Source organism: Boleophthalmus pectinirostris, unplaced genomic scaffold (assembly GCF_026225935.1).
Source record: "Boleophthalmus pectinirostris isolate CB_2022bp ecotype Guang Dong unplaced genomic scaffold, ASM2622593v1 HiC_scaffold_7, whole genome shotgun sequence".
Classification (NCBI taxonomy): Eukaryota; Metazoa; Chordata; class Actinopteri; order Gobiiformes; family Gobiidae; genus Boleophthalmus; species Boleophthalmus pectinirostris.
In genome coordinates, this window is record NW_026571473.1 from 15,898,799 (window position 1) to 15,908,736 (window position 9,938).

General features: G+C 38.9%; 2 protein-coding genes across 3 annotated transcripts; both read right to left on the reverse strand.

The window, feature by feature from the left end:
- Positions 1-525: 525 nt before the first annotated feature.
- ptger3 (prostaglandin E receptor 3 (subtype EP3)) lies at positions 526-4,368 on the reverse strand. The gene is made up of 2 exons (XM_020924629.2): positions 3,517-4,368; positions 526-1,359 (listed from the first exon to the last, which is right to left on the reverse strand). Exons 1-2 carry the CDS (start codon positions 4,366-4,368, stop codon positions 1,033-1,035), a joined length of 1,179 nt encoding a protein of 392 aa, XP_020780288.1. The 3' UTR covers positions 526-1,032.
- A 1,248-nt stretch (positions 4,369-5,616) lies between these two features.
- zranb2 (zinc finger, RAN-binding domain containing 2) lies at positions 5,617-9,202 on the reverse strand. Of its 2 annotated transcripts, XM_020924775.2 has the most exons (10): positions 9,048-9,202; positions 8,464-8,516; positions 8,273-8,381; positions 8,108-8,190; positions 7,951-8,027; positions 7,716-7,865; positions 7,228-7,394; positions 6,479-6,538; positions 5,982-6,128; positions 5,617-5,783 (listed from the first exon to the last, which is right to left on the reverse strand). In XM_020924775.2, the coding sequence occupies exons 1-10, from the start codon at positions 9,101-9,103 to the stop codon at positions 5,726-5,728; spliced, it is 960 nt and encodes a 319-aa protein (XP_020780434.1). In that variant the 5' UTR covers positions 9,104-9,202; the 3' UTR covers positions 5,617-5,725. The 2 variants fall into 2 exon arrangements, with proteins under 2 accessions (XP_020780434.1, XP_055021093.1); XM_055165118.1 differs by having other exon boundaries at positions 5,617-6,128.
- Between the last annotated feature and the right edge of the window lie 736 nt (positions 9,203-9,938).

Here is a 9,938-nt window from a genome sequence, read left to right on the forward strand (position 1 = left end):
TCTAAAAACATTTTCAGTAGCACTGTTTATGCAGCAACTAACAAATGAAAAACTTGACATACTGACGTGATTTCAAGCTAGAATTGTTTCGAGAAGGAGTATAACGCTGCAAATATTTTCTTTGGGAGAGATTAATAAACTTTCAAACTGCCAAAACATTGCAACAATAAATACATAAGATGACATTTTACTTTTGTACAAATAAATAGAGATTTGCATTGTCTTTGCACAGTCCCTTTGTAAATTGCACATTCTTTTTAAATATATTTTGTCAATTATATACAAGTTTTACACATATTTACAAAATATACCTTAATTGAAGGTGCACTGATTAGACAGGACATGACCTGCTGGGGAAAAAAATTACTTCTTTTCATTACACCACATGTTACTATGCAACAAGAGAGCAGTTTTTGATTAAAATAAATGTTTTCGAAGCAGTAAAAATGAAGCATAAGACATCTGCGCCTCTGTGTCTCCAAAATTGCAGGTCTTGACAACAGGTGATGCATGTGGAGGGTGAAGGTTTGTTCAGCTGGTGCAATTCAACAGATGAGTTATAGTGGTATAGTAGTTATTAGACATTTATGCTGGTTCTTTCAGATAGAAGTCACAATACACAAGGCATTGCTATGTATAAGGCTTAGGGATGGGACGAGACACATTTTCTGCAAGATGAGATGAGGCAGAAGATACATTTTTTTAAATCAAAGCTAAATGTGGAAAAATCTCACAAGAGACTTTTCCACATGTTTCAGTTTGTCAGTCTTGTGTAAATTGTATCTTGTCCCATCCCTAATAAGGCTACAATACAGTACCCACAGAACATTTCCGATAGTATAAAGGTTATGGCAGATCTGTGTATATGGCTGGGGAAGAAGCATGCTGTTAGAAACTGGTCATGCCTCCACATTCTCATTAGCTTTGGAGGGCACGGCTCCCCCAAAATAAACACTCCATTACTCCAGTGAGTGCAATGGTTTCCCTGTATCCAACATCTTCAAGTTATAAATTTAGTTTAAAACCTTCATCTTAGCTTGTCTGTGGTTTTTGAAGGCTTTCGTCGTCCTGGTTTTGTTTGTTTAGAGCATCCAGATTGGTCTGAGTGTCCTTGCGTTCATCTATGGAGCAGTTGGACACAGCGTTGGCCATGATGCAGAACTTCCGAAGGAGTATCTCCCTGAGGAGCAGATACACCCATGGGTCCAGGATCTGGTTGAGGGAGGCCAGGCGGATGGCAGTCAGAAAGAAGTTACAGTCTAACTGGTAATCCCGGCCGGAGTGTATGATGCTGTTTCCAATGGTAGGGTTGCACTCGTGGGAGGAGGTTTGGGTGGAGATCATTCTTAGCATCAACACCTGCAAAACGTATGGAGAGTGAAAATATAATAGTATAATAATTCAAAAGGATTTGGACAATATATGAGTTACAATATGGTTTATTAGAGTAAAACATATAACACGGTACAATTTTTATGACTCTAAGCTCTGATGAAAACTGTGTATGGTCAAAACATGTTGGCTTTGGCCATTTAAGGGTGCACTGTGTAACTTTTCTGGTGGAAGGTTCACCACCTTCTTGTCTCCAGGTAGATATTTCTGTTTTGCCTTGATTAACTTGGTAATCACAATGGAGAGAGAAGATCGGATACAAGGAGAAGCAAGCCTGCACATGGCAAGAATTTATGTTTTTTGAGGTACTTTTAAACTATAATTCACTTTGAACTAAAAACAATGTAAGGCAGATATGTTTAATGCTGTACTGTGGAACATTCTCTGCAAAGACATAATATCTCCATGGAGACAAGCAAGTAGCATACCCTCATCCTTAGGGGTAACATAGAGAGTCTTGAAATAAACACCTTTAACTATACCTCATGCAACTTTTACTTTTTCTGGAGTGCCTGTATTTTATTTTTTCTCTATAACACCATATATTCTGTTTTCTCATCAGCTTCAACTACCAGGTCTCAAAAAAACTTCAATTTTGTGTGATTTGCTTTGCACACACAATACTCTATAAACCCAACAGAGAGAGGCCTCTGTATGAGACCTTCAAGTTTCTTACAGAGGCAACAGAAAGAACACTTTAAGTGTTAGTGCTTTTCAAATAGATTTGTTTTTTGATGGAATATAGTATTGCTTGGACTTTAGTGCAATAAAACGCAATGTTTTCTGATGGTGTCATACATGTGTGCAAGAGATAAACAAAATCTCAGTGGTTGTGGAAAAGCTGGATATAAAATGGAAATCTAAGAAAACTCTTTCACATTACACTATGATCCACAAGCCACAAAATGCTGCCATTACCTTAAGCTTTTGTGCGGTTTATATTTTTTTGTGACCAAAGATGTTTCTGTCCCCAAGAATCTTAAAGGGCCCTTATTACACTATTTTCTGATCTATGTTAAAATGTTGTTTCCTCATCAAAAACATACCTAGAGTTATGTTTTGTTTCATTCACACATAAAAAAAACACATGCACTGAATATTTAGGCTTATTCTCTCAAACATAAAACACTGTTCCACCTTGTGATGTAATGTGGAAATACAGGAGTCCCACTGTGTTTTTAAACTCCATACACCTTCACTGGATAATTTCAGTCCTGGAACTGCTAATCTCTTCTGAACTAACTGTAAAAGGTTAACTTGAAAACTACTACAGCATTATAAAATAGAACAGAGCATTTTGAGCTTTGGAGATGTAGACAAAGATGGGTGAGGGAAACAAAACACAATTCCAGGTATGTTTCTGAGGAGGTAGTAAGATTCTAGCTTACTTAAAGAGGGTTACAGTGGTAAGTATCTGGCAACATTTAGGCCTGATCGTTATACATAATCAGTAAACAAATTACTGCACACTGTCTAGGGCAGATGGGCTGGGCTGAGTTATATATCTGTTTTTATACACACATACACACACACACACACACACAGGCGTGCGCCGCACACACACACACACACACACACACATGCACACACACGCACACACACCTACACACCCACACACACACACACACACACCCACACACACACACACACACACACACACACTTCTTTAATATTCAGAAGGTTATCCTCTCTTTATTGCAATTTTCATGAATCCTTAGCAGCCACCAGTAACTTTCCACATGCCACATGTATGCATGCTGCTCCTACAGACATGTGTGTTTCTATTAATATCCACAGAGGGACTAATAAATATGTAACTGACAATGCAAGACCTCAGCATTACCAGCAGACCCTTCCAACAGGACTCTACTAAGTGGATTGGCCCATAATTGTACATGACAGCAGCATGTGTTTCAAAGGGGGTTTTGTTTCAGGATTGGTATGGTTTGAGAGGAAATAAAATGTTGCGTTATAAAAGAGATATAAAACTGCATTCATAAAACAATAAATTCAATGTTACTCGGGCAAAGCAGCTGTCTTTCACGCCAACACGTGAAAGAAACAGATACGCATTTCTTCTGGCTATAAACTATTGAAACAAATATGTCATGGAAGAAATCTTACCAGCAAAGGGGACCAGCATATCAGCAAGACGCACATGATTCCTAACAGTTGAATAACAGTCTCTGTAGTGAGCCTTTCCCACTGTTTTGAGGAATGGGAAGTGCCAGATTTCGTTTTACACCGTAAAATCAAGCCCCGTATTGTCACTACATTACACGAAAGTGTAACAAGCAACGAGAAAATCCCAAGTGCTGCAAAAGTGATGGCGAAAAACATGTTGCCTGGAACCTCTCTGTCTCCCGTGCTGATGAAGCACCAAGTCCCGGGCCACTGACGCGTGTATTTTCCGACTCCAACGATGGGCAAAAGCGCAAAAAGCAACACAAGACACCATATGACAGCTAAAGTCTGTTTGGTCAAGCTGGTTTTCATGTGGTTAGAGTACCAGTGCGGGTTTGTAATGGCTGTGGCTCTTTCTATTGCCATTGCGCTGGCCATAAACAGTGCGCACAGCCCGAAAGTTGTCATGCAAACACCGAAAAAAGGGCACAAATAGCCAGAAGAGTCTATTCGGTCCCATTTCAAGTCAGCTCTATAAACTGATATTACTATTGGGCTTGTCAGAAGCTGTCCAAAGAGGTCTGTGAAAGCCAATGAACCAATGCAGAGCAGGAAAGACCGTTTTCTTTTGTTTTCTTTCTTTCTGTAGGAGATATATACTAGGATAAGTGCTAAGGAGTTGCCCACCATCCCAGTCACCATCATAGTAATTGGGAATCCGACTGAAACGGATCTACAGCTGGAGTTCTTGGTAATATTGTCCCCGTGCTGAGTCTTGGACATGTTGGAGCTCAGCATGTCTCCAAAAGTCGCTTCAAAGTCCTCCAGGGAATCACACGCATCCCCTGTCATCCTGCCGGCAGAGATAAACACGCGGGCAGATGATAAGCCATGTGTGAGTGACATAAACCATTGGTACTCCTACTCCAGGCGCTGGAAACTGAATGCACTGCGTAAAAGCGCACCGGCGTCTTTACGCGTGAGAGGCGGGACTTAAAGCCCGCCCACCACACAAATCTTATTTGTTCTACTACACAAAGTGCACTTCAAAACTGACTGCAAAACAGATACAGTCTTGGGAGGACCTGCTGCTACAACTTTAGCGGAAGAATTTAAATTGTAAATGGCACGTTATCGACGTTGGCACCTCTTGTGTATAATAGCCTAATTGCTGTAGGCCTATTGGATCCAAATAATATAATGTACCTGTAGTCTAAAATCCATAATTGTGTGGGGTTTATTCTATTAGACCGAAATGGAACACCAATCTAAGTCGTTTGAACAGTCCATAGCAGATAGGTCTTTTCTTTCAAAGAAGTCAGTTTAATTCACTCATTCATTCCTCAAGTCAGTTACGTTACTTCTACCTCAGCACCTGGCTTGAAGAATTGAGAAAGCTAAACGTGTTCGACACGGTGCACTCGACGCCACCTGTTGGCAACCACCGGTACTACATAGGTTTAACTACAAAATTAGACCTAAATTGTGACAAATTCTCGCTCGCTCATCTGTGCAGGGGACCTGAATAACATCTTGTAACATGTGTGCAGTAAATAGGCTTCAGACAAACATTTTTTTTATTGTTTTATTTACACGTGTACATAGTGATGCTTTTCCAATAACACATTGCACTGTTGAGTACTACTGTAGATGGGTAATCAGTTGTTGCTAATCTTATTTTGAAATTGTGAATAATTAGCTATTTGCAGTGACAAAAATGTAGTTATTTGTCTTAAAGAAATGCAACAAAATCTGAACTATAGACAACAAAAAAGTATTACATCAATTCAAAAAATATGAATACTTACCTTCAAAAACAAAAAAGGCCATAATAACATTGCTACATAGTTCAATTTTTTTCTATAAAATTAATTGTAGGAGAAAAAAAATCTCATCAAGCGTTCCTCTGACATGTTTAAAAAGTGAAGTTTTCACTACAATGACACTACTACACAGAAGAATTGATTTTGTGAAAACCTTTCACAGTATTCATTCTTAACAGTTTTGCTCTGGACACCTACAGTTACAGACTTGTGAATAGATTGGGTTGTACTGCATTTTCTCAAAGGACAAAAAAAAAAGAATAAATGTTACTTTAAGAAAGTAGTCAACAGTATACTGAATGGGAGCATTTGATATCTTGCAACACAACATGCAATGGTATCGGGGTTCCTTTTGTTTTCTGATGTGTTCAAAGGCTGTTTTAAAGTTATTTCTTTTTTGAACTGGAGCCAGAATTTGATGACCCAGAGGACTGCCCACGCCTCCTGCAAGCACAAACACAAGGGAAGAAGTACAAGGTCAGTAAACCAAATTACACCTCATTAGTTATTAATACTAAACAAAATAATAACACCAGAATTGGATAAAAATGCCCAGATATGATAACATGTCAATTGCAAAATCCAAAAGAAGGCAACAGAAGTATGATCTGTGCCACTGTGGTATTCCACATAAACCCAAACCTTTCGGACGAATGAGATCTAGAGCGCCTGCGTTTCCTCCCTCCAGAAGAGGACCGGGACCGACTGCGTTTGAGTGTCCTCTCAGGGGAAGAGGAGGGCGAGCGGGAGGCCTTCCGTGATGAGCCCTTTCCAGACCTGGAGCTGGATCTTGTGAAAGGATAAACCAAGTGCAGAGGTCAGTAAGATCACAATCAACTCCACTTGCATGGGTTAATCTAACAGCTCTCAACAGCCTTCAAATACATCAGAGAATTTGGATAACAATCTTGAATGACTTTTTAGGAGTAATACTGATAAGAGCTGCTTGATTAAGCCCCAGGGTTTCTAATCTTGTTCATTTCTATTCATTTGCAATTAGCCAAACTTATTCTACTAAATAAGTCATAAGAGTTTGGCCTGTTTTATGTCAAACTACAGTAAACTAGGCCAAAGGACTGAGCAGGGCGTCTGCCCCACACATCCACTCTCAGAGGGAGAGTGCATGTCACCTCATTCACCTGGAACGGGACCTGGAGTGAGAGCCAGACCTGGAGCTGGACGAGCTTCTAGAGCGGGACCTGGAACACAAAACAAACCCTTTCCAATCATCTCAATACTGTGAAAACAGAGACAGGTTACTTCATCTACTATTACAGGATTAGGAGGTAATAAACCTAAAAATACACTTGCATGTCTCAAGTTACATTTCTGCAGTGACAAGACAGATCTCTCTCTCTCAAATAATACTGGGTATTGACAAAATACTATACAACTACACTTTATTATTAAAGCATGCAGCAGTCAGAAGTGGAAGCAACTTCATAAAATCAGGTTATTTCTCAAACAAAAAATATAAAAATATTTCTAAAAGCACATTTAAAACAGCCAAAACTTAGGAAACTACTGAACAAAACACATAGCCTTAATTTAAAATAACTAACACCAGCTGAGACACAAATGTTCTGAGTATGTACTTTAGCCACTTGTACAATACAATTTTAAACAGTTGATCATGATGCATTTTAATTAATAACTAACATTTTCTGTATGGATTCCACCTCTGACTGTGCTTATATCAATGCAGTTTTGTATTTGATAAAGACGATGAAATATATCTAATGCCTAACAACTGGGGTGGGTTTTAGGGAGGGGGAAAACAACAAAAAAATTACAAGACAATAACTTTCGATCATTCAAAGCATAAATGGAATAGAGTGCTGATACTGACATTTTGCCCGTTGTTACCCTTTGACCTGTACCCGTTTACCTGGACCTGGACCGTGAGGCGGAGCTGGAGGAGCGAGAAGAAGAGCGAGAGCGGGACGAGCCCGAGCGACTGCCCTTCTTCTTCTCCTCCTTCTTATCCTCATCTTCGTCACTGGCATCCAAGTCATACTTTGAAAGGTCTCCATCTTCATCCTCCTCATCATCATCCTGGAGATGAAGTATAGTATTTGCATTCCATTTTTATAATGATAGTTAAAATTACTTTTATATATAAATACATCCATTCAATTCAACCTGAACTCCACAACAATAAACCTACATATCAATTGCTTTTTTAATCTGTTTATGCCAGACTAACTTAAATATATCATTCATAAAGTTTGATTTTAAAAACAGAAATGAAATGTGAATAAAAGAAAATAAAGGATTTAACTGTTATTTAGTGATGGTGTCAATAATCATAAAACAATGTTTCTTCTCACAGTAGGACCTGGGAAACAAAGGATCTTGAGCCAAAATAAAACTTACATCCAACTTATATTTCGAGAGGTCACCATCTTCATCATCTTCCTCCTCATCCTCTTCCTCTTCTTCCCGTTTTGATTCTTTCTTTTCACTTTCTTTAGAGGAAGAAGTACTACTACTTTTACCTCGAAACTTTTTCTTTTTTCTACCAAACTGTAAAAAAAAATCAACTGAATTAGAACAGGAAGTACATTTTTGAAAATACAAGTCAATTTCTGGAGACATCAAAAACAATGACCTCATCATATTCTCCATCAGACTCCTCTCGTTCAATATATTCTACATTCTCTCTCTCATTGAAGCCCCCACCATAACCTGACAAAGAAATACAATAAGGATTTTGATGGCCAGAGAGCTTAACAATAACAATGGTAAGATATGTTACCATTAGTTACCTGTTCTTTCTTCAAGTTTGGCATATTTGGGTGTATTACACATGTTGCACTCCGATCGTCTGGCCCAGTTCACATTACCACATCTATAGCAATAAACCCAAAAATAATGATTAGTGATTTAATTATAATTCATATATAAAAAACAGCTATGAATAAGCCAATTACGTTTTACACTGCCAGTCATTCGCACTAAAGAGTCCTCTGCTTTTTTCTGCCAGAGTTTTACCAATTTCAGTGCCTCCTGCTTTCATCATCTTGGCTTCTGTGGTTTTGTCTAACAAAGAAAACAGATAATGATGCATTTAAAGTGAAGGTTTGACAAGAACCTGCTCAACTGCAAAATAGCAGTCATTTACCTCTACCACACCGGTTACAGCTAGTTCTCCTTGCAAAGTTTACATTTCCGCATCTGTGAAATGTAAAAATAGGTTATGAGCCATGTTTACTTTAAACACCCACACTGTGGAGGCGTACTTAGTTTTAAAAAATAAATAAATAATAAGGGGGGAAAAAAACTTTACTAGCTTACTTCATCTTGCATCTGGTTTACCACTCAAATACACAGAATAGATTTGCATGTAACTTGATACTATTACTTTTGTGTTTGGATCAACATCATGTCGAGTGCAAGCCATAGAGCTAATTTAGCAAGGTTTACTGGTTTGTCGTGTTAGGCGATATTTATATGAGTGTTGTGTTCTAAATTCATAGCAATATTAGGTACTTATATTTCATTAAAGTTATTGCGGTGGTGCATAGAAAACAAAATAGAAAAGGTCAAAACGTGTGTGATCTGTGAACAAAACACCACTCGGCCTAAAAGCTCTGCGCTGGATGCTAGAAGCTAACAGCTACATGCTAATGTTTGTTGATAATGTTCAGTCCTGTGCTTATGCGAGAATCTATGTGATCACAATAGTCGTGACCAAGATGTACTCACTTTTTATCGGGACAAATCCAGTCCCCGTCACTAACTCGAAAACTCTTCCCAGACATTTTGAGCCTAGAACACGACACGCTGCAAGAGTCTCACGCGGCTCCTGAAGCGCTGAACGTGCACTGCCTCCTCACTGCGCATGCGTCACGTGTGTCTCAGTGGTCAGCTCATTCAGATACAAGAGCGCACCCTGCCGGTGGTTTGTATGTCAGCGGCTCATGAGCTGCTTTGCTGGGCTTTGGTAAAGTTGAAGAAAACTCTCCAGTGGTGGCGAAGCATCACCACTACTAACTAATGCCAAAACATCATGATACTAATTTAATAAGGATCACTAAATCTCTATGAAACTATAGATCTGCAAGATCAAAATGCTATTCCTACACTTACTGAGAATTAAATGTAAAAATAAAATTGGGAAACATTTCTACAGGGACCTACATAGCTAAATGTATCTGTCGCAAGCAAATAATGGGTCAATGAAGTTTTGCAATTTGTATTTTGCTCTGCACTAAAAAGATGAGCCACTAGATGGCAGTTAATGCTCAGGTTTCCTGCTCCAAATTTGTCATACACCCTCCTTTTTATGTTTGCCTTTTCCTCCTTTAGAGCACAAACTGACTATTCAACAACAATTGAGCTTTTTCTAATACTTGAACTCAACGTGCTGAAGATAAGCAGTGCATCAGCAGTGTAGTAGGTTTCCATAGTTACAGCAGAAACCAGCACTGTATTATTTATTACATGACTGTCCTCTTTGACCACTGTGGCAGCCTGGACACTGTCTCTTAATTGCATGACACAAGATGAGTGTTCATGTCAAGAGGATGGTCCATAAATACTGTGATTCCTGGTTTGTGGGGGAAAATCACATTTTCACATCTTAAGGTGCACTGT

Coding starts and splice junctions, on each gene's coding strand:
- ptger3 (XM_020924629.2), bottom strand. CDS start 4,368: ATGACAGGGGATGCGTGTGATTCCCTGGAGGACTTTGAAGCGACTTTT. Junction 1,360..3,516: donor TATGCTGGTCCCCTTTGCTG/GTAAGATTTCTT, acceptor TACGTTTTGCAG/GTGTTGATGCTAAGAATGAT.
- zranb2 (XM_055165118.1), bottom strand. CDS start 9,103: ATGTCTGGGAAGAGTTTTCGAGTTAGTGACGGGGACTGGATTTGTCCC. Junction 8,191..8,272: donor AATGACTGGCAGTGTAAAAC/GTAATTGGCTTA, acceptor TTATTGCTATAG/ATGTGGTAATGTGAACTGGG. Junction 7,395..7,715: donor TCTCGAAATATAAGTTGGAT/GTAAGTTTTATT, acceptor CTTCATCTCCAG/GATGATGATGAGGAGGATGA.